The sequence below is a fragment of the Agelaius tricolor genome, unplaced genomic scaffold, assembly GCF_023055355.1.
Source record: "Agelaius tricolor isolate 1412-34295 unplaced genomic scaffold, bAgeTri1.0.p SCAF_20, whole genome shotgun sequence".
Taxonomy (NCBI): Eukaryota; Metazoa; Chordata; class Aves; order Passeriformes; family Icteridae; genus Agelaius; species Agelaius tricolor.
In genome coordinates, this window is record NW_027269280.1 from 11,384,039 (window position 1) to 11,407,713 (window position 23,675).

At 50.9% G+C, this 23,675-nt stretch overlaps 1 protein-coding gene across 1 annotated transcript; it reads right to left on the reverse strand.

Annotated features, from left to right (window-relative positions):
- Positions 1-489: 489 nt before the first annotated feature.
- On the reverse strand, positions 490-21,151 carry LRRC75B (leucine rich repeat containing 75B). The gene is made up of 4 exons (XM_071445625.1): positions 20,487-21,151; positions 15,930-16,058; positions 12,905-13,017; positions 490-2,141 (listed from the first exon to the last, which is right to left on the reverse strand). Exons 1-4 carry the CDS (start codon positions 20,742-20,744, stop codon positions 1,619-1,621), a joined length of 1,023 nt encoding a protein of 340 aa, XP_071301726.1. The 5' UTR covers positions 20,745-21,151; the 3' UTR covers positions 490-1,618.
- Between the last annotated feature and the right edge of the window lie 2,524 nt (positions 21,152-23,675).

Genomic DNA, 23,675 nt, shown 5'->3' on the forward strand with positions numbered 1-23,675 from the left:
TTTACTTCTTGCAATGTTTTGTAAAATTAGGAAAGAGCATGAAAGGTGAATTCCATGTGAATTTGGGTTGTTTTCATATAGGAGCATTGCTTATGTGTGCTGCTCTGAGACTCACAGACAATCAGCAGAGGAAGGCAAAGTTACCATTGTTCATTTAGAAGGGTGAGGATTTTTATAGGGTTTTTTAATATGTCTCATTTTTATAACTTTTAACTCTCAAAAACTCATCCAAGTCTGAATTCCTGTGGGGACAGATAATTGAGAGGACTTGACTTATCAGCTAAATCTCATCAGTTTACTTCTACCAGCCCCTTGCAACACAAAAGATGGCAGCCTACCACAAATAAACACCCATGTTTCTCCTTCCTTAAAGGAATGAATCACACTGGCCAATGTGAATGGCACCTGATCCTGTCCCTCAGGCACTGCATGAGGGCTCTGGTCCATATTCCAGCACCTCTGAACAACCCAGATATTCAGACTCTGAAGTGCTTCACGCTCATATCCAAGAGAACTCTTTATTATGTTTACATAGAGTATGAGCAATGTGGAAAACACTGGAAATTCTGCATCAGTGGCTTGGTTTCTGGACAGCACTGGGAATGTCATGGCTGTATTAGGAGGTGAGCAGTGCGCCACGAGGAGCCAACGCTCTGCGCTTCCGACTGGGGAGCTCCCACCTCTGGCACATTCATTGCTCGCTCCTCTAGTGCCACAGTTAGGTGCTCAGCTGTCAGCTTTTCCTCAATTTCACTTGGAACTTGCAATTGTAGTACCTTGGAATTTGTAATTTTAGTACAAAAGCACAGTTTTTGAAACCAATCCTACTAATCCACAAGACCGTTTCCCATTCCCTCTCTTCCCCCCTCCTCCCAATCCCATCCCAACTCATCCCATCCCCCATGCTCCCACCAACACATGCCTCCTTCCCCTCCCTCTCACCCCGGTCACACAGCAAATATCCTGATGCTGCAGTTCCAAGCCATGTGTCCGCCCCAGCCTATGTGATCCAATGGTCTCTGACCAGGTCCCTTTGTTCAGACGTTCATACAAAACACACAATAGGAAAAAAACAAAACAAAAGGAGCCAGACACAAGAGGGAGACACACTGCCGGGCTCCAGCTCTGGCCTCTGAGCCCTTCCACTAAGCTCCACAGCACTAGGCTCTTGGGGTACCTCCTTTCACACTCAAGGCTGCAGGTCCCAAGGTTTCCAAGGTGCATAGGAAAAGGAAGAAAGGAAGTAAACTACAAGCCTGTTTCTGTTTTAGGTTCCCCCCAACCCCTTTCCCTCAACCCAATGGCTGCTGGAGGATATTCTTGACTCCGACAGGTCTTTTCCCGTCTTCCAGTGAGACCCTGCCTGGGGACCAGGTTCACTGTAAGTCACTGGTTCCTCTCTGGAACGTGGGCAATGGGTTTGGCAGCGAGGGGAGGGAGCGGAACACGTCGTGGGGGGACGACAGGCTTTGTCTCACAGCAGGTGGGGGGGAAGATGTCAGGGAAGGCGAGAGAAAAGAGCCAAGGGAAGCCGGTCAAGCTGGCCCTCTGCTTGATGTTTGTACTCAAAACCTCTCCTTGGGTTGCTTCAGCGTGCCAGCGCCGGCCCGTTGTTCAGTCACCTCTCGCAGCCCTGCTGAGAAAGAGCACGTGGCGGGGTGCTTCCGGCTGCTTCATCCTCTGGCTGGCTGCCCTCGTGCCCGCCGGCGATCTCAGAGTCGCAGTCAAGCGCCTCATAGATGGTCGGCAGCGTGGTCTGCTGGCTGAGGCGCTTGCGCAGGCCCACCAGCAGCGGCTGCGGCATGGAGGAGACGTCCACGTTGTTGCCGAGGTCAACCCAGGCCAGGCAAGGGAACTTGTTCATGTCCTTCATGGTGTCAGTCAGCTCCTTCATGGTGGCCCGCGTCAGGCGGTTGCCGTTGAGGGACAGGTGGGTGAGTTTGGGCAGCGCCCCGAGGAAGGGCAGCAGCAGGCGCACCATGTCGTCGTTGAGCTCCGTGAAGCTCAGGTCCACCGAGGTCAGGCGGTCGCCGTTGTTCTGCAGGTAGTAGGCCATGCGGTGGACATCCCGCATGCTCAGGGGGATCCCTGACAAATCCATGGAGTCCTGGCTCACCTTCTTCTGCAGGCTGCTCTTCAGGCTGGTGGTGGAGAAGGGGAGACATGGAGAGAGATCATTAAGGTTTAAGCGTCATTAAGGGGAGCACTCTCAGCCAAGTGAGGCAGCATTTGGGACAGGGAGAACTCATCAACAACATGGGCTAGAATGTTAAGGAAAGGGTTAACAGAGCTCACTGGGGAAACAAGCATTTGCACCATACCTCAGGGCAGACTGTTCTGGGGATGGGGAGATGGTGGGGAAGGGGAGACATCCAGAGAGAGCGTTAAGGTTTAAGCCTCATTAAGGGGAGCGCTCCCATCCATCTCAGCCAACCTGAGAGAGCATTTGGGACAGGGAGAACTCATCAACAACATGGGCTAGAATGTTAAGGAAAGGGTTAACAGAGCTCACTGGGGAAACAAGCATTTGCACCATACCTCAGGGCAGACTGTTCTGGGGCTTTGCTGTGTATTTTCAGCACTTACACATAAACTTCGCCAGAACTGGCTCAACACAGGGTGCTAAAGTGTCTCCCACTAGCAGATGTCAAAGGGTTTGTCTGTATGTGCCCATACAGGCGCTCATGCATAGAAAGCAAAAATAACCAAGGCAAGCAAACTTTCCAAAAGCACTGGTTTACTCTGTGTGGGGGCTGTTTGTGAGCTGCCTCTCCAGGTGAATGCCAAGCTCTGTGCTGCAGAGGAGAGCTGTGTTAAATGTCTGAGAAATGGATGTTTCATCAGGAAAACAATAGATAGGCAAACTGCACTCCAGGAATGGATTTACTGCGTGTCCCTTTAAAAGCCTTCACAAGCAGCACTTAGTCAGTAAGCAGCACCAGTGGCTGCCTATTTGGGTCTCTGTGGTCAGCAGATCATCTGGGATCTGCTGCAGCTATGAAGAGGCAGGGAGGGCATAAGGGTGCTAAGAGATGGCTTCAGCCATTTCTTTTATTGTCTGCCTGGCCAAGGGAGTGAGGAGGAGGTAGAAAAGCTGTGTTGTGAGGCTGCTGGGGATGCAAAGGAAATGGGGTGTGGAGCTTAATGATGGACTGTGGGTTTGTAAGAGTGCTGTGAGAAGTGGGAACTGTGGGGCTACTGGAGCTGCTGGGGGATGCGTTGCAAAATTGACTAGAAATGTGTGTTGGTGTAACACAGGAGAACATAATCCCTTACTGTAAATTGTGTTAATCTTGCTGCTCTTTCAGACACATCTTGCCTTAAGGACATAGTAGGGACCCCCCCCCAGGCATGTGCTCAGGGGGTCTTGTAAGTGCCTTATTGAGTTTGGGAGGATCAGGGTGGGTTAAGCATTAACCACCACTTCCAAGGTCCCCACTGTTCCTATCTGGCTCTCTGTAGTGTCCTGCACACCTGTGGCACAGCCAGTCCCTGAAAGCAATGGGGACATGGGGACTTGCAATTTCCTCGGAGGAGGCCGCAGCAGCGCAGGAGCTCCCGTGGCAGGTGAGAATGTCCCTCCAAGCCTCAGTATTGCCAGGCTCTGCTGGAGCTGTGCAGAGAATGTGGCACTGCCTCGGCAGCTTTGCTTTACATATGCAGTTCATGGCATCCTAGAAATTTCAGCCTTTAATAATCCCCTATAAGCATGTGTTGACATAAGTCAGTAAATGTGCACCAGTGCAGGCCACAGCCCTTTGTGGACGTGTTCAACACTGGCACAAACTTGCAGCTGCACTTCTTGTAGGAGCATGAGGCAGAAAGACCTCGTGGCCTGCCCTGTCAATTCTTAAGCCCACAAATTCCTGTCCTGGGTTTAGCAGTACTTTGCCCAGGCTACTTCTATGTGTCCTTGTATTTCCCATGGGAATTCACTGTGCAAGGCTGAAACCATATCTGCAAGCATGCATTTGGACTAAGGAGCTCTCATGGCAGGGAGCTAATAACAGCATGAATTAACTTCTATTCAGAGCTGAAGTATTGTAAGTAAAATGTATAACTTAGTAAATATTTACACATCAGATGACCCACACACCTCACCTCGGTGGATCACAGGAGGGGCAAGGGGAGCAGTGCTTGTCTGTCCTGTCAAATGGCAGGGACTGATGTGCTGGGGAATTATAATTGGTCTGAGCACACAAGGGAGATCTCCAAAGGGCCTTGAAGATGGTACCTGATATCCCTCCACTATCTGGGCCCCAAAGATGGGACTGTGAAGAATTAATCCACCACATTGCTTGTAGCAGCAGTGCAGTTCTTCTACCTGCTGCAGCAGCAGGTGTGAACTGTGCATGCTGTGATCTGGGTGGCACTGAGCAAGTCTCCCTTTTCCTGCTAATCCAAGACATGCCTGAGATCAGCCCAGGCTTCTGGGAGCTGTATTTCTTCAATTCTCTTGAAAAACAACATGTGTGTTTTGGTATAGTTTGTCACCAATCACTGCCAGTGGTGTAGCACAGACTACCACAAAAGAGGGTTCATCTTGTATGAAATTTATCAGGGAGCAGCCTTGAAGCTGGAAACATCTCAGGTTTCCCCTAGCACAATGAGAGTTATCCTTTCAGTCATGGGAGGTATTTTATCTGGGTGTTTGATCTGGAGTACTTGTTCTAGCAGAACAGAGCATGCAATGCACACTGCAGGTGTGCATTCATGTGGATCAAGTGAAACAGGGAGGAATGAAATGGAGTGTGAACCTGAGAGCACAGGGTAACTGTCCCCTGTATCCACAAGGGGCTGGTACAAGAGATACAGCATCCTTCTCTGGCCTGTAGGGGTTTAGAAGAAGGCTTTCTTGGGAGTGGGGAATAGAGGATAAACAAGCACAGAAACAAGCCTGTAACTGCTTCAGTGCCTGGTTTGTACAAACACAGCCTGTGGCTCCTGGAAATTCTCTTCCCCAGTGCTGTCAAACCGCGGCAGATCCTGGGTGGGTGGGGGACACAGAAAGGAGACATGAGCACAGGGGCACGTTCCCTAACCCTAAACCTTGTCTCTGTCTGTGCAAAGCCTCCTCAGACCTTCCTTTTTGTAAAGCTGCGGGGCACGAGCCTGGTTTGGAGTGGGGATGGGAGCCAGGCTGGAGTGGGGACCACTGGAGGGCACGTCTGAGCCGGCACCGCTGCGCTGCCGCCCTCGGCATCCAGGTGCCGTTTTCCTGCCGTGTCTGCAGCAGCAGCAGCTTTCTTAAAAGGGGACAAGTCTGAGAGGCTCTTGGGGTCCCCTCAGGAGCGACTTGGCTCTGAGTGCAGACAGTGATGACTGAAGGGAAATGTCTGAAAGACAAAAGCAATGTGCTCGTCTGTCTGTGCCCGTTGAGCCTCCCCTCCCCTCCTGTGGCTGCCGTGTGCAGACTGCAGTAATAAGTCACAGATCGTGCTCTCACCACAACAGGTACCTTCTGCTGCTCTCCCAGCACCGAGCCAATACCCCAAGGAGGTTTTAATCAAGCAGACAAATTATCTTCCCATAATTGATTCTCCAGACCGGACTGCTCCTGGCTGAACGTACTTAAACCCTCCTGTCCTGTGCCAGAGCCCGCCCTCCCTTCTTTGCTGGCTTGTTTTTCTTTCCTTTCCTGTGTTTTTTGCTGCTTCCTTTTGCCCTCATTGCTGTACCTGCCAGGGTGACTCTGGGCCTCCTGTCTCAGGACTGGGGGGCTCCCTTGTGTGTTTAAGCTGTTCTCTTGCCTATAAAAATGCCTCTTGTAGGGATGTGTTTGTAGGAGCCTCATCCTGGTGGACACAGCCCTATGCTGCAGCCAGGCCCTCAGCTCTCTGGTAAGTGCTGAAGCATGAGATGCAACACCCCACGCATGCTGTGAACCCTGGCAGCCTCCTCCTCGCCTCCCTGGTGTTTCTGTGCAGCTCCCAGAGGCACAACTAAACCCCATCTCTAGGGCAAGGCATAGAACAGCTACCCACTCTCTCTATTGCTTTAGAGGAAAATGGGTCTGCAGGCAGAAATGGGTCAAGGAGATGGGGGTAGATGCTTTACTCTGAATTATCTGACACTTGGTTTGTTGTTTTTTTTCTTGGAGGTCTGTTAAGCTCCATTTCTTGGGGGGAGAGGGGCATGATACACAGGGCACCAAACTCTCAGTCACTTGTGCAGCAGCTGAGAAAATACTAGGTTTATTTCCAGGGAAAATGATCATGTATTATCCTCTAATTTCTGCACTTAAAACAGGCTTTAAGATTGCTTCAGCTGCAGAAGGCTTTTTTTCTTTTGTGTGAGATACAACAGCTACTTAGCAACGTGGCTCTTGATGCCTGAGGGACTTGTGGACAGAGGCTGCAGAGCACTGGGGGCTGGATTAACCTACTGGTGCTCAGGGCACATTTGTAATTGTGAGGATTTGCATCTACCAAGGATCTGGACCCTGGATGCAGGGCAGCAGACTGTGTTTGTATTATCTGCAGCAAGCCTGGAGAGGAAACAAGCCCCCACTCCCTCAAATGCTGGAGAAATGGCTTGCAAGAGGGAAATTCTTGGAAACTTTGAGCAAGAAACAAGGGCAATCATCAGCCCAGCCCTACTGCCTGCCTGGGGATGCAGCATCCAGTGAGGAATGGTGCTGGCCCAGAGTTCAGTTTATAAAGGATCAACACCCTGCTTTCAACCCTTCTCCACCCCTGCTGAGGGATGGGAGCTCTTTGAGGTGCATGTCCTTGCTTCTCATGAGGAAGGTTTTACTTTGCATTGTTCCCAGCCCCCTTCTTGGGGTCTGGCCTTTCTCCCAGGGACAAGGAGCCAGTTTTCCTCCCACCCTCACTGCCACTTATCCCTTCCCTGGGTGCCAGCTCTACTCTCCAGCAGGCATTACCAGCAGTCTCTAGGCTGCACTTTGAGCCTGGCTATGGGACATCCACCCTGGGTCAGTCCAGACAGAGAAGGGGCCTCAGAGACCTGAGGGTGTCTGGAAAAAAAAATCCTCTCAGTGAGAAATGTGGGCTGGGAAAGAGGTGAAGCCATCTTGTGCCTCCCCAGGCTTTATTTTGGGATAAAAATCTTCCTCTTTCCACTAACACACAGCCAGTGTTCCAGCCTCCTGGGAGCTCAGCTAGATAAGCAAATACAGAGCTGTCTTGAAATGGGACAATTAGGGGACCTGAAATTAATTGCTAGCTGTTTGTCTCCAGGACTTGTCCCAAGAGAATTAACCCTCAGGCCATCTTCCAGGTCCTTCTTCAAGTCCATGAAGCTGCAGGCTCAGCATGTTTGGTTTTTTTATTAGCACTGAATCCCATCAATTTCTTGCTCATCAGATAAATTCTTTGGTGGCAGCACCAAAGGGGTGCAGTGGCTCCTGAGTGTTGCCCTGTTGGGATTTGTAGCAGTCACAGTGGTGTCTGAACCCTTGTTAGCTTTGTGGGGTTTGGGGGAGCTTGCTCAGCCCAAGAATGTTGAAGGTCCTGGAGTCTCAACTCATTTCCTTGTCTCCATGCTATGGAGAAAGGCTGGGAAGAGACAGTGAGAGATAGAATTTTGCTAATGAGGGGTGCTCACCACTTCATGCCTATTTCTCTGGAGAATTACCAGCTTTCTATCACTCTGTCTTTTATTTTTACATTAAATTTGTCTCCAAATATAAAACTTTGCTGATGCCAGAAATTCCCATTAGTGGATATCCCCTCTGTCATTAACAGGCACTGCCAGTAGAGGCTAATTAGCCATGAGTCAGGTATCTCTCAGCTGCTCTTTCTTGCACAGAACCTCAGGCATGTCTGGATGGCATCCCTGCTTTGAGCAGTGATTTAGGGGATGGATTCTGAGCTTTTTAATTGCCTACTTAGCATAATCTGCTTGCTTTGCTTCCCCAGTGGCACAGGGTGCTGCTGTGCAGGGTTGGCTTTAGCTGCCTCTAATGCAACATGAAAAAGGAAAGAGAAGCCTCAAAAGTACTGACCTAGACTAACCCAGCCCCAGCTGATCCTGGCCCTGCTGTGAGGATGGAGGCAGTGCACAAATAGGTCACTTCCTTGAGAAGTCCCTTATTCACATCTCCATCTTTGTGCCCAAGCTCTTGTGACCAGCTGTGGAGAGGAGGCAAAGGCAGCCCTTCTCCTGTCTCACTCCCTCTGCAGCTGGGGTGGGACATGGAAATCTGGAAATCTGTAGTTGTTGATGCAGCTGAGTGCCTCTCTTTTCCTGCCTCTGCTGTCACTTTGTCCTTGAAGGTGTGTTCAAGAGACCTGTGAGCCCTTGGCCTTCCCCCTGCTGCTACTTGATCTGTCCAAGGCCTCAGCTTGTTTCCCTTCATTATTTAGGCCTCTCCTAGCAAAGCAGGGAATGCCTCCTTGCTGTAAATATCATGTATTGACCCATGGGTACGAGTCACAAAGGCACAAGGTCGCTGCTTTTCACTGCCCCCTTCCACGCAGCCTCACTGTCTGCCCACCAGTGTCCTGCTTCTCTTGCCTGCCAGTCTTGGCCTTTTTACTCCTGACTCTGGCAGGGCAGTGTCAAGCTGCTGGGTGACCCTTTCTGCCACCTCCAACAGCCTTTCCAAATGTATAGGAACCCTCAAATGTATGGTTCCTGCTGGGAACCCCCCTCAGGGCAGTGTTTGGGACGCTCAGAACTGTAAGATGAGGGCACAATTCCTGCCTCCAATCTACAACTCATCCACCAGCTCATGTCTGTCCATCTGACATCTCTGTGAGCAGCAGCTCCTTGGAAACAGTGTGTGGGGCAGTTCCTGTAGTCCCATATGATGTTTTCCATGTGGCTTTAGTTAACTGACTTGGCTTCCTCTCACTGGAGCAGGAATGATGGGGCCTGTTTACCCTGTTGCATAAGGGTGACACGAAGCTGTAGTTAATATTCTCCTCATGCCATGTGAAGGCTGGGATCTCATCTGCCAGAACTGTCAGCCTCAGTGCTGAGTGATGTTTTCAAGGAAAAAAAAAAAAAGTGAAGCCCTTTAGAGCTGTTTCCTTGAAGTCCTCTAGACACAAGTGCTTTCACTGCATTTTAAAAATGCATCTAATGCTGCAATGTCTGGCCAGTGCACATCAATAACAGAAAGGGAGCAATAAGCCCAGAAGGGATACTGGATTAGCCATGATGAAATCCACTCAGATGAGCAAAGTAAAGCTGTGGTGAGATTTGTGAAAAGGAAAGGCCACATACATGTGGTGTGGGAGTTAACTCCATACACACAACTGACTGCATTTGCTCTTCCAGAACCAGCCACTGTGTGAAAAATCTGGGGTTTTTGGTCACAATTATAAAGCTGTGTCTGCTGCCTGCCTGCTTTGAGGAGCCAGGGTTAATCCTTTGCACTCAGGAAAGGAAGTGGTTACACTGAAGGAGCCAGCGCTGGGGATGAGGCAAGTGGAAGATACATTAAGGTTCCCTGACACTGCCTTGCCAAGACAGTTCAGTTGTAATCCAGAGCTTCCTAATCACAGTACCAGACTGTGATCCAGCTCTCCAGACAAAGGCAGTCTTCACCTGATACCCTTCTCCCTCTCTGCTCTGAACTGAAGCCCAGTGTGTCTGGCCCTCAAAAAATAATACACCCTCTGGGTCCCACCCTGTTCTGGCAGCAGATGGTGACAGTTCTCTTGAATTCATCATGGCAAGAGGCCCCAAGAATTCTGAAAACAAGAATTAATAACATCTGAAAGTTCTGCATCTGTCAAAAATGCCACAGAAGTGGCACTGATAGCCTAAAAGGTCTATGTCTGTATAAAGGAGCATTTCTTAATCCATTACTCTTTACACACTAAACATCAATTTAATGAGAAAGTGAAGCTGGAGTTATACAACACTCCAGGATGTATTCTGCTCATTAAGTGGGAGTGATCTATACAACCGTAAAATGGTGCTAAAACTAAATTCCCTCTAGGACATAAAAGACTGAAAATTGTGTAGTAGTTATGCTAGTCCCTGCTGCAAAAAAAAAAAAAAAAAAAAAAAGAAAAAGCTGCAGAAATCTTATCCTCCAGCTTTTGAGCTTTCAATTTTAAAACCCCCAGAGTAAATCTGCAAGAGCTTATCTTCCCAGTTTGGTTAGGCAGCCAACCCAAGTAGGGCAGAGCTAGTGGGGTGCAGGCTGTTGGCTGCAAACCTGAGCCAGGATTTGCAGGAAAGAAGCCTCTTCTTTTCAGTGTCTTAGTCTGAGTATCACCAGGGCAGCTGAAATAGTCTCTTTGGGTGGCTGCACAGCTGGGACTGCAACCCTTCCTTGTACAAGGCATACAGCCACTCCAGGGAGCCCACAGGCATGGATGCAGAGGGCAAGTTGGCTCCCAGCTTCACCCTCAGCACTTCAGTCAAGCACAGGAACCAGACAGAGCCTGGGCTGGATGATCCCTGCTCCCTCCAGCTGCCTTTGCATTGACTCCATGGACCCACAATGAGCTTTATCCTTCCACATTTCTGTATGGGCTCTGCCTGTGCACTGAAACAGCAGTGCTTGAAGAAAGCTCATGGGTGGCTCAGGTGTGCACCTGCTGGATGTGGGTCCCACTGAGAGCAGCTGGGGATGCAACTGCTGTTAAGTTGTTTGTGACCCACTGGTTTGGCAGTGGGGACCAACACCTGGTGCATCATCTGACTCCAGTATTGCAGTACCACACTTCCATAACAGCCCAAATGTAATTAAAACCTGGCAGATGCTCCAAGCTCTCTGTATGGCTGAGCTTGCTAATTATCTCCTGGACCCATCTAACATGCTGCAGAAAGTAGAAATTGCATTTCAGAGAACAAGGGAGTCAGGCATCAGCTCTGTGAAAGCCAGATGCCAAAGCCCAGGAGGCTGCAAAAGCAAGAGGAGAATTTGGTTTCTGAATGTGGTCTCCATGCACGGATCCTCCCTGCTGTCCTTAACCCCCACTAGATTTTAGAAATTCCTTCAAAGTATTGCAGCTACACCCATGCTCTCTGCAGGACCTAAAGAGCAGGAAGGGTGCAAGCCAAGGGCACAGGCTTTGAGACAGACACTGTAGTAAAATACTCCCACGAGCAGACAGAGGGAAGTGCAGAATGTGGATCATGTAAAAAAAGCCTCCCTAAACAAACTTGTGCCTTGGTATCTCCAAATGAAGCAGCTATTTCTTGCCTTCCTGCTACTGGCAACACCCATTTTCTTGCAGCGGCCTCAGATGCCAACTCTGCAGGCGTCTTTTGCTGCAAACTGCAAAACATTTCATCTCCACACTTAAAAGAGAAAGCTCTGCTGTTAAATATTTCATCAAAATTAATTTGTGCCTTATGTAACACATTGTAACTGGGTGTGGTAGCCAGGCAGGGCAGCCCATTTCAGACTTATTGCACATTGCCTTGTTGCCCTCTCCCTGCTTGTGCTCACAGGTGTTCTGTGAGGCCTGACCCCTCTATGTGGGCTGCTCACTGGACCCAGAGCTCTTCCTCTGGCCACAAACCTCCTCTCTGTTGTTACTAAGGGATGGGTTTGCAGCACTTTGCAGTCCTCTGCTGTCCCCAGGCTGTGCAATCACAGGGAACACTTCCAGTTTGACCCTTCATCCTGAAGTCCAGCTGGACAAGAGGTTTGCCTGCAAGCAGGAGTTTGGAGATCTGAACTTCTTCTCTTTAAGCTTGGGAGGGGACAGGGATGAGGTGAGAACTGCCATCTATATCCTGCATCTCCAGTATTCTGCAGGATCCTACAGGGAAAATGTCATTGAGTGGGTCTGGAAAAGGGCTCAGTCATCTCTGAAAGCTCAGTCTTGTTCTGAGCTGTGCCTGGCACCTGCAAAGCAGCACAAACAATCCTGCCCTGTGGGTGCTGGGGGTGAGAGCACTGGGAGTGCTCAGCTCCTGGCAAAGTGGGTGCAAGAGGCAGATGGCCTGGAAATCATGGCATTAGGGATTTATTCCTTAAGATGCACTGGGAACCTGCCTCTGAGTCAGAATGAAAGGTATGATGGAAATGTCAATTCTCATGGGGGATTTTAAGTTGCTGGCACACACATCAAAGACCAAAAGCATCAGAAAAGCCCAAGGCCATTCTCAGAGTGCTGCTGATTTTGCATTTCTTTTTATCCAATCCTGCATTTATTCCTGTGAATCTAATGGGGCTGACATGAGCTCTTTTCTTAGTCACTTCTCTGTCTTTTCTTCAGCAGTGGTGATCTGTGTCACAGGAACAGGGTTTGCTCCAAGAAAATGACAAGAGGATGGGTAGATTTAAAAGACATGGGGATTGCTCTTTATCTGGGCAGAAAAACCAGCAAGTGTCAAGGAGGGAACAAGTGTGGGTGTCCAAATACACTTCTAGTAGTGAAAAGCAGCTGCCATCCAGTGACCAACATGCTCTGAGTTGGGTTCTCTGTGCCTCTGCACCATCCCAGGGCCCTCTCCAGGTGCTGGCAGAGAAGTGGGAGGTAAGAAGGATGGTCACCCATCCAGCCACCCCAGAGTGGTTCCTGCTGAATGGGGTGATCAGCTGGGGGCAGTGCCTCATAATGGGACACCTTTCCCACTGTCAGGGAAGCTTTAAACTAGGACAAGGTGTGATGCAGAGCTGGGAACAGCTCCCTTTGGCACATGGGGGTTTTTACAGGCTGGCAGCCCTGGCCATGCTCCTGGGGCCAAACACCCTGCAGGCCCTGCAGGAGGGGTGTCTGTGCTGTGCCCTCAGAGGGATTGATTTCAGTCCTCTTTGGAGAAGGTGAGGAACTGTAACACCACACAGGAAGGAGCAAAACACATCAAAGAGGGGGCTGCTGGGGCTGGGGTTTGGAAGAGGCTGCACTGCAGCTGCTGTGCACTGTTTTCAGTCCTGCCTCTCTCTGAGGAGGAGAGTGCTGGATGGGTTGCCCAGGCAGATCCCCCTCTGTGCCCATCCACACAATCCCTGCTGGGCTCTTACCACACTTGGGACTTCCTGCGGGGCATCCCGTGCCGGTGCCATTTGGAGTGCGGGGTGAGGTGGTAAATGAGCTGCCTGCAGATCCTGTCTGAGGATTTCCAGGGGTCGTATTCCTGAAAGCAAAGGGACAGCTTAGACTGCCTGCACCACAGCATGAGAAAAGGAGGAGGGCAAAGGAAGATGGGAAAGGAATGAAGATGGCAGTGGAGCAGGGTCATGTATGTAAGGGAGCAGATGAAGAGAAGAGGCAATGAAAGAGGAATGGTGAGAAGGCCTGAGATGCCTCTGCCATATGCCAAGTTCTCCTGGGGTGGAGGAGGAGCAGGAGGAGTTCTGCCCTGCCAGGAAGAACCCCAGCCCAGCCAGCATGTTCCTGCCCAGAGCAGGGCTACAATTTCACAGCCCACCCAGGAACAAGTGAAACTCAGAAGAGGGGATCTTTTTCTAGGGCTGAGGCAGGGGTGACTGACAATGCTCTGTTTCAGGGACTCCTGTGCTGCCAACTCCTTGTGTTACAGGACAGTGCTAAATTTCTGTTAATTCTGTTAATTACCTTGCTGCTGTGCTTCCCCAAACTCTGTCTCTGGACTATCTGATACCCTGATGTGGAAAGGTCAGTAAGTGGCACCCTTGCCCCATCCCCAAGGTGCTTCCTGCTCCTCCTGCAGTAACACACTGACTCCACAGCCTCCTGTGCTCCTGCTGGGAGATGTCAGGACAGGAAACTTAGTCCATAGTCCATCTTACTTCCTTGCAGTCCACTCTGCTACAGGAGGTTTGAGTTTGGGAGCTTGCAATGCCAGCAGTTCCCTCCCACCACTGCACTAACTCGTCAGGAAAAGAAGGCACCCACATGGTTGTTGCCTTCCTGGGTTATTTTTGCACATGTTCTTTAGTGCCATGACTTGGAACAGAACCTCTTCCTCTGCTGAAGCAGAATGGCAAATGGCAGCTGCTGAAGGCTGGGACTTCTGCCTTCCCTATTGCATTTTCCAATTGCTGACAGACACCTGCATTCCCACCCCTCAGCCCTCCAGCCCTGGGGCCACATGTGCATTTACGGATTCGATAGGTGAACACCAGTAAAGCTGTCAGGGAATGCTCTGATTTATTCCTTACTGTGAGCAGTTAAAGCTCTGCACTGGGGGCCAACAGCTGCTCTGTGACTTTGCTCAGCAGCCCCTGAAGCAGCTGAACTCCCCAGGGATCCACTGCCAGCATGGGGAGAGAGATCCCAGCCTTCTGCTCAGCTGAGCATCCCCTGATCCCCATCCCAGCTTCCCTAGGAGCCCCATAGGGACTGGCCCATGCCTTTGGCTTAGGTGCCACGTTCTAGACTCCGTGCTGGCAGGGCTGCAGCTGGCACTCTGCTGTCACCTACAACAGCAAACCTCTCCAAGAGGGTGCACGTGCACAGAGGCTCCAGCACAGCAGCTGGCACAGAGCCCTGTGAGTGATTGTTGGCTCCCAGCTGAGAGTTACCCTCCTGTTCTTTCCTGTGTCCTCTCTGATTTAATTTCCACTGACAGACTGGGAATTGCACTCAGCCTGCTTGCCTGTAATGCAGTTACACCCACCAGATGCTCAGCCAGGGTCGGAGAGGGGACGTGCTCTGGCATTGTTCTGGGAAGGGTCCTGGTGCTGTAGGTACTGAATTTCTACAAGAATTTAATTAAATCATTAAACCTCTGCTGGCTTTGAAGGGCAACTCAGGTGCTCAACATCTTCCTTAGGAATGGGGAAAACAATTTCTTGTGCAATGGTACGTGTGTCAGTGCATCCATAAGGCATGAAAGTAGAGAGGGGGGATAAGCAGGTGTATAAAAATGGCAATGTGTTATCTGCCAAACACATGGGCACTGGATTAGAGCAAGGTCCCCTCCTGCTGCCTGCCCTGAGGGGCACTGCACAGCACAGGCTTGGAGAAGGTCTGGTAGAACAGCTGGAGATGAGGTCAGGTGAAGTGTGGTTAAAGAGATACCACTGCCACCACCCAGCCCTTCCTTCAAATGCTTACATGAATTACACAGACATTACTCTTGGAAAGGTTTTTTGGTTTTTTTCTCAGGCTGTCAGGCTGTGCTACAGCCTAATAATGATGATTAAACTTTGGCTAAATGTGGTTTGTCTATTGAGACATGACTGGTTAATTGTTATCAGTGAGCCTCTGTTATCAGGAGATGGCAGAACAAGGTTAGAAATGCCACTAATCTACACCAGGCATTCAATGTATTCCCTGGGGCACTGCTGCTTGCTCTGAGCTCTGTGTTCTTAATATCTCTCTTTGAATAAAGAAATTCACTCTATTCCTCTCCTTATAAAGCAAACATGACACTTGCCAAGCCTATTGAGCAAATGGGTACATTGCAAATCCAAGTGTCTGTGGTGGCAAAGGGTAACAGAAATAGATGCTGGTTGTTGCAGTGGGACTGGGACATCTGTGATGTTTGTCAGTTCTCAGCCCTGCCTTTCTACTCTGCCCTCCTCATCCTCTGAAGGAAAGTGCTGGAGCATGCAGGGATGCTGTGCACATCACACATTTACTTCCTGAACCCCCAGTGGCAAAATATTCCTGCAGCACCATTCTCTGTGGGGAACCCTGAGAGTTTATGGGGACAAATAATGCTGGGTTGAGGTAGTTACATATGGAAAAGAGCCCAGGAAGAGAGAGGTAGTTTTCCTGCAGAGATCTCTGCTCTCCCCTGCAGCTCCATGAGCTCTAATTGCTTTGAACCCCTGTGATACCGCTGATTATGGCTCTCTGCCCTGTCACTAAGTTTACTATGGACACAAAAAGTAATTTCCTAATATCTGTGCACATGCCATCCCCTCCTTCAGCTGTTCATGTTCTGAGGTAGTTTTAACTGATTTCTACAGAAATATGCCCACAATGCACACACTGCCATTCCCAGGGCACACTCTGCCTGGCTCTGGAGGATTGATGCAGCACCAGCTGCCCCAGAAGCAGCACCAGCTGCATCAGTGCTGTGCCACAAAGCACTCACTGAGCTGAGGGAGAATTCACCTTTTTGGGACATTGCAGATCTCTGGCAAGGCTCATCAGCAGGTCATGAGAGATGGGATCCACCAAGTTGAGGAAAGTTGCATTTTTGTAGAGCACTTCATTGAGAAATGTTCCTTCCAGTCCTAGGTCCTACAACAAAAACAGACAGTCAGGCACACGGGATTCCTTAGAGCTCTATCCATGGGATGTTCTGAAACCAGAAAGTAAATCTGCTGTGGTGCCAGCTGGATGCCCAGTACAGGAAATGATCCAGCAGAGGTGAAGCAGCCGTGTCTGACCCAGCATTACTGTGCTGGGGGTGAGGCAGCCCGAGAGTTGGATGAGATGCAGTGTTAATTGGAGCTAGTCCACCTTATTTCCACCTACCACAGGAAGGTGAGAATTCTATCATTTCCAGGCTGGCTGGAGCCTGGACAGAATTAACTTCAGAGAAACACAGTTTTGTCAGCTCTATGTGTGAATCTGCTGAAGAAGCCAAGCAGGAAGGCTGGCTCTAAAGCTGCTTCTCCAATCTCAGCTTTTCTGGAAGAATCAGACCTTTCTCAGGTATTTAGATGCTGCCATATGCCCTGGTGGTGGCTGGCTGAGCAGAAGTCCTGCCCACCTGTGTGAGTTTAGCTGTGCTGTGAATTTCTCAGGATGGGATGCAGTGGTAAATTTAGAGGTGGCTTTACACCACAGAGGAGCTCCTCTTCCATCTTCCACAGTGTGAGTTAGGGCCATCTGTGGTCCATCCTCTGTGGACCAGGGGATGGGGCACCTTTGGAGGAAACCTCAGCATCTTTGGGAACAAAAAGCCTTCCCAGGGCCAAATGGATAATACTGCAAAGAACTAAGATGTTTCTTGCTAAGGGGAAAGCAAAGAGCTAATATACTGACACAGTTACTGCAATCAGAAGGTACCACAGAGCTGTGAAAAACAAACAATATTTTAAAAAAATGTGGGAAAGAGAGATCACATATTCACATATGAAAAAAAGTACCCTAGGAGCAGAGATGTAGAACAGAAAAACTCTCTAGTAGGGATAGTGCTGGGTTTGATTCAGTTTATAAGGAGGGCTCAGCTAAGGGAGGAAACAAGTCTTTTCCCCATTCTGTATGCAGCTGACAGGAGAAATGAATAAGCAAATGGGTGCCCCATATGTTCACACTGCTCTACTGAGTGTGTGTTTCAGGCACCACCCAGTGACTGGGAGCTAAAAAAAAAAATGGAGCGAGAGGGGGGGAAAAAGCTGGATGTATGCACATACATCACCAACAGGGGCAGAGCCATTGCTGGCAGAGGTTTGGGATCCTTACTCCAAGCACCAATCAAAGCCAGTGCTGCATCCTGCTCTGGATATGCTGGATTGAGCAGGAAGCACAATCCCAAAGAGACCCTGGCTAGAGACACAGGAAGGGAGAATAAATTAAATACTTTACAGCCCCATCACTCTGTGTGCACAAACGACACCTGTAAGCAGGCAAGGAACCCAAGCAGTGGATCAGTCCTGAAGGACAGACAGCCACAGCTGGACATGGGCCAGGAGCCTGCCAAGGCATCATGCCAGTGTCTCCCTTAACCATAAGGCTTCAGGGAAATGGAGCCTCCCACACCAAGTGTAATGTGCACAGATGAAGAAAGCTGCTGTGAGGATGGCATGGCTGGGCATGCAGCAGTGGATGTCAGAGCAGTAATTAAACTCCCCCAGTTGGAGCTATACCATTAAGATGAATCTGCATTCCCATTATAAATCCTGCCTGCAAGGGTTTTTTAAGTAATATAGCTGTAAATGTTCACTTCACATTGATATTCCATAAATTCTTAGCCCAGAGGCATTTTTCAGCTCATCTTACTTATTTCTCTCTCTCCCTCCCTCTCTCTCTCATTTCTTGGAAAATTTTGTACCAGCTACAAGGTGGCTGCAGACAGCAGAATATTATAACTCTTGCCAGTTCAGTTGGCTTAGTGCTGTTGTCTTAAAAGTGACACTTTGCCATCGTCTCAGCACAGGGAAAACAGATTATAGCAGACTTTTTGCTGGTCTAAGTCTAATGTCTCCCTGGGCTTCAGCTGAGTGATGCCCACCTAGATCAGCAGGAAAGCTGATCTGGCTTCTGCTGGTGGCATTTCTGGGGTAGATGGTGTGCAGTGGAGCTGTCCAAGTGTTCATGTACAAAGCACACATGCACCTGCAGCTTGCAGCTGTTCTCCATGCAGTCCTCTGAAATGCTGGGATCTCACATCTCTGTTAGTGGGTCTGCTTCTGCCTGCCTTGCTTGCTTTACATTCTCACACCCTCTGAACATCCTAGGAACAGTCTGCAGCCCACAGGTGAAAAACCTCTGGCAGATCCATCAGCAGGGTACACCTGCAGGGCTGGGCAAGGGGGATGTGCTGGAGCAGTGGAGGCACACAGGGGATCCCGTGTCCTCTGCTCTGGCTGAGCTCTCTGCTCACCTGAGCAGGCTGCAATTCCAGTCCCACCGTTTCTCTGCCTTCCCTGGGGTGTTTGCACCCTGGCCCAAGGCACAGTGATGAGGTGTGGTGTTAAATATCCTCCCTGTCCACTAGAGTGAACAGGTATCTCTCTTTTTCCAGGTAACAAACAGACCCTCACCTGGGACACACTAATCCGTGACTCCCGAGAGCGTGACACTGCCAAGGTAAGGAGGGACAGCTGGGGACCAGGCTAAGGGGTGAATGCAGCTGTGGAGTGAGGAAAATCTGTGAGTTAGAAAAAAAGGCTGATCTGAAGCTGACATTGGACATGTAAGGAGGACTGGTGGTGATTACATGACCCCAGCCTGGGGTGTGGTACATGTTAGTGGTGTAAACCCTCCATCTCTGAAACCTCTGAGTGCTCAATGAGCCAGAGGCTTTGGGGATGGGTTGGGTTCCCATCTTGCTTGGCAGAGGATGTTGTGATTACAGGATGCATGTCCCACTGTTCTGTTGTGAGCAGATGGGCAGACAGTCACTGTTTCAACATGGCCAGGCAGAATTGGGGACCAGGAATAACATGGGGAACTGGAAAGGCTGCAGGCAAAACGTGAATGTCCATGACATGGTAATCCTCAAGCACAGATGTGGGGAAGCCAGGTGTTCAACTGATCCTGAAAGGAGCTTAGAAATGACCCTGCATTCCATATGGCCCTGTGCCTTAGCACTCAAACCCTGCCTGTTCACAGATGGACCTTCTGGAGACCTCCTGGGTCTGTGGAAGGTTTCAGTGCTTCAGTCTCCAGGAGAGGTGGAAATGGCATTCTGTAGTTCTGGCCTCTGGCATACCCTAGAAAAGCCTGTTCATGTTACCTTGCCACATCCATGAAGTGAGTGGTTGCCTCTATGTCTTCACAAGCCTCTTGCAATAATGCCTCTCCAAAACTGCCTTAGAAATCTTATTTAACCCTTGTCTGCCATACTGGTGCACACACAGAGGTTTTCTGCTGTGAGTTTATCTGCCTACATGTGTGGCAAGAAAAGTGTGGTGCTGGTAACAATCTTCAAGCGAATGCTCAAGTAGTGGACAGGAGAAGCAGAGTGTTAATTTTTGGTCCTGTGGATTCTCACCTGTGAGTTTGTAACTTCCTGGTAGCCCAGGCAGTGAGCACCACTGTCAGATGTGTTGTAAAACCCTGGACATGCAGAGCAGGCAGGGCTGTTCATGCAGCACAACCAGTGGTGTGGGTGAGCAAGCATCCAGTGAGCCAGTCCCTGCCCCACTGCACTCACACCCAAAGGCCACTTGCTACTAAGGCAAGAGATAATGCACATTGCCAAGAGGAAGTTAGATGATCGTTATCTAATGAAGCAACATGACAAGCTACAAACTGATGGTGTCTGATGTCCACATCAGAGGTGGGCTTTGTCCCCTGTGCTACCAGTCACAGAGCTGCCTGCAGTTTGGGGCAGCTGAGTTTGGCTGGAAAGTGATGGTAGCAGTGAGTGATGGAGGAGATGGCTCCGTTCCAGCAGCAGGGCTCTGTCCTCAGCATCAGTTTGGCACCACACTGTCTGCACACTGCCTTTTCTGTTCCTGAATGGCGGCAGACTGAAACATGCTCCCACTGATACACTGACCCCTTTACCTCTCCTCTCAGCCTCGACTGTCCCAGAGGTGCCCTCCAAAGCCATTTTGGGGTTTCCCAGGATGGCTGAGTGGCCATGATGGGATGTGCTGGCAGTGGGGCGGCAGTGGCTTTTTTCTGGAGGGGCATCAATCCTGAGCACACCCTCAGGCTGCCATGGAGGGGTGTGGATGGGCACAGCCCAAGCCCGGACCCCCCTTCTCCTGCGTGCAGCACAGTCCCCTCGCAGCTCCCTCCAGCCCCTCTCTGTGCCAGCCTGGGGGTCGGGGAGGTGGCTGGTGCCGCCTGGCACGGAGGGCACGGAGCGGGGCACGGAGCGGAGAAAGGCAGCACAAAGAGCCCCGCAAGGAGGACTGCACACCCAGCGCCGGGCAGGGGGCTCCTGCACCGCGGCTCCTGCAGCCCCCGGCCCCGCACGGCCCTTTGTCCCTGCCCTGCCCGCATCCCGCATCCCGCATCCCGCATCCCGCATGCCGCCGCAGGTACCTTCCTGAGCAGCCGGAGGATGTGCACGGCGTGCTCCCGCTTGTGCTCCCGGATGGTGGCCTGGATCTCCCGCAGCCACCCCACCCGCCGCACGTAGGGCGCGGGCGAGGCTTTCCGCAGCACCCCGGGCAGCTTCTGCGGGTGCAGCAGCAGCGAGGAGAGGTGGAAGTCGCCCCGGCCGCTCTCCAGCCTGCCGGGGCACGGCTCCTCGCCGCTCTCCTCCTCCAGGCTGCTCTGCCGGCTCAGCCGGGAGCCCATGGCCGCGCTCCGCCGCGCTCCGGACCGGGCGGGCTCCGGGCTCCGTGCTGCGGGCCGGGGGAGGCGCCGGGGAAGGCGGGGGGTCCGGGCTGCCCCGCCCGGCCGGCCCCGCCCCGGCTCCCCGAGCTCCCGGGGCTCCGGTGCCGCGGGGCTCCTGCTCTGCGCCCGCCTCCTCTCTGCCCGGCCGGGCAGCCCCGCTGCCGCTGCGCCCCAGGCGCCTCCTCCTCCCGGGCTTGCTCTGCCCGGAGATGCTCGCTGGGGAGGACAAAGAGAGACGCGGATGCTGCCGAGACTGCTCCTTCCATCCAGCTATTTTATGCCGGGACAAACTCTTTAAACATCGCAAAAGGTTGTCTAGATTAATAGTAGTTCAACACACACCATCTGCAGGGACTGCTTCTGTGGGCTGTGTTTTCTATCAGTCTGCTGTTGGACCCAGAGGAGGTGTTTTACTAATCTAGAAAGTGGCAGGAATTTTGCCCACCACCCGTCATCTGCAACTGCTAGTACGATGCTGGCACTGTTCCTCACCTGCTGTGGGTAGAACTGTTTTCCTTGTGTGCATTCTTCCCTCCTCCAGCAGTGCACAGCAAGTTTAGCACATGCTTTCCCTCAGACAAAATCACTGCCATCCAACAGGATGGGAAAAAACAAAGCCTGGATCCCATCTCCAGCCACCAAGATCTTACAGGCAGCTCAATCATGCTCCCAGCACAACCAGTGGCTCAGCCTGCCCTACCTTTTGGAATTGGAGCCCTAAACTGACTTCTATCAGGACTAACTATGAGCACAGTGAGCCCAGGTGCCCATCGCAGGCTGTGAGTCCTGCATGCAGAGCAGGGGGAGCTGTAATGTGAGGGCACACAGCTATAGGAACAAACCTGGAGTTCCCTCTGCCTTGTGCATCCATGGGCAAGCATCATCCAATGCATCTGTGGAAGAATGTTGTGGCTATTGGGCTCTCACTATGGGGAAATGGGGATGGCCATGGCTTTTTGTGCTACAGAGCCTGCAAGGATCATTTTCCTTCTCAACCTTCCTCTGAGCCATGAATGGGGATGGAAGTGTGGATGCTTTGCATCATGACAGCCTCTTTCAGACACTCTGCTGGTGATCCCTGTCTGGCTTGAAGAGACAGAGACAAAAAGGGGCTGGACTATAAAGCAACCTGGCTAATTTATATTGCATTAATTTTGTCACTGTCTGTGCCACCCTCTAACCATGGTAGGTCAGATTCTGAGGGCCCTTCTCAGAATTTTCCTCACCTGACCAGACAAAAGCCCTGACTGTCCATCTGCCCATTTGTCCCCTTCCTGCTCTGAGCACCTGCATGAGGGAAATTAGCATCAACAGATCTTGAGATATGGCTGAGACTGACTCAAGCTAATCCCATTTGGAGGGAGTAGGTGCTGAGTAAGGACTTCTGGGTCTGGTCAGAGAGCTTTGGGAGAGGCTGGGTCAAGAGAAAATCACTCACATGGGGTGCAGTGTTACAGCTGCAGGATTATCACCGGGAGCAAGGGGAAGGACAAAAAGTAAAAGTAAAGGAGGGGTGCATGATGGCCTTTCCCTGCTGTCTGGCAGCTGGACAGGGTGCCACAGATCCCTGCTCCTGCCTGCCCTGCTCTGAGTGCTGCTGAAAGGAGCAGCAGCAATAATGGATGTGGAACCAGAGCATCAGTTCATCAGCAGAATGGCTTTGTATGGCTCACTTGTCTCACCCCTTATCTCTGAGAGTCAGAAGGAAACACAATCTGCAGTTTACTCGTAGTGAGGGTGAAACCAGGTGTGTTGTTCTGAGGCAGTGGAGAGAACCAGGGCACACAAGTGGCTCAGAGGATGGCACTGTTACCAGGACACCCCTCCTCTGCATGTGGCTTGGAAATATCCTGCCACAGAGCAAATCCTCTTAACAAACAAACAATTGCAGGGCAGCCCAGCTGTCTCCCGGCTGTGCTTTAGCACTGGGAGCACTACAATAGCATGGATAATGGGAGCTAATGAGAAACACACCAGTGCTCCACTTGGCTTCCCTGAAGGAGAATGCCTGGCCAGCAGCTCTCTGTAGGCTGAGATAGTGCTGCCCTAGCTGTGTGTGCCTCCAAAGGGCACATGACAGGGAGTGGATGCACTTCTATAGCTGAGATGGTCAGCAAGGGGAGGAGGCAGGAGTTTGCTTGGCAAGAGTGGTCAGAGTCTGCATCCTCTGGTCCTAATGCAGCCCTAGGGGAGAGTGAGCCAGCGTGCAAGAGCTGGGAGATACCAATCTACACGAGTGTCCCCAGCTTTCTTTCATCTCTGCTGCAGTGCCAAGGGCACCCATAAACTTTACACAGAGATAGATCAGCTCAAGAGCTTGTTTGGTACAACAGAGTGGGAGCTGGGGTTTCTCACAAGGACCACAAGCTGTGGGTTTGAGACTTGGAAATCCCATCCCCGTGGGTATTTTAGCACCTCTCAGAAGGATGTTATCTTGTTTCTAAACTGAACACAGGGTACATGGTGCTGCCAACTGCATCTAGCTGGGTGCAGCATGACTGAGTTAATTTTACCAAAAATTGCTCCTAACATGAGAAATGGGAAAAAAGGAAAGCAGAGATCCTTTCTCTATTCACTCAAATTCTGTGCTATGAGCACATCTCCTTGTCACCCAAGTGCCCAGGAATGGGAATGTTCCCAGTTCCTTGTCTTTCAGGCAAGTGGGGAGAGCTCAGATCAGTGCCAGGACAGGAGAACAACTGTACAGGATCAGTACAGGATCCCATTCCTCTTTCCCCTGGGATCCTCAATTAGCAGTGGTTAACAGAGGATGTCCAGCAAGGAGGATAAAACCAGGGGGATGTAGGTCAGTGTGTTGCTGGGTACTCTCCTTACCATCAGCCATCCATAGTTCAGCAATTTCCTGAGATGTGGATCTCTGCATTTAATAGG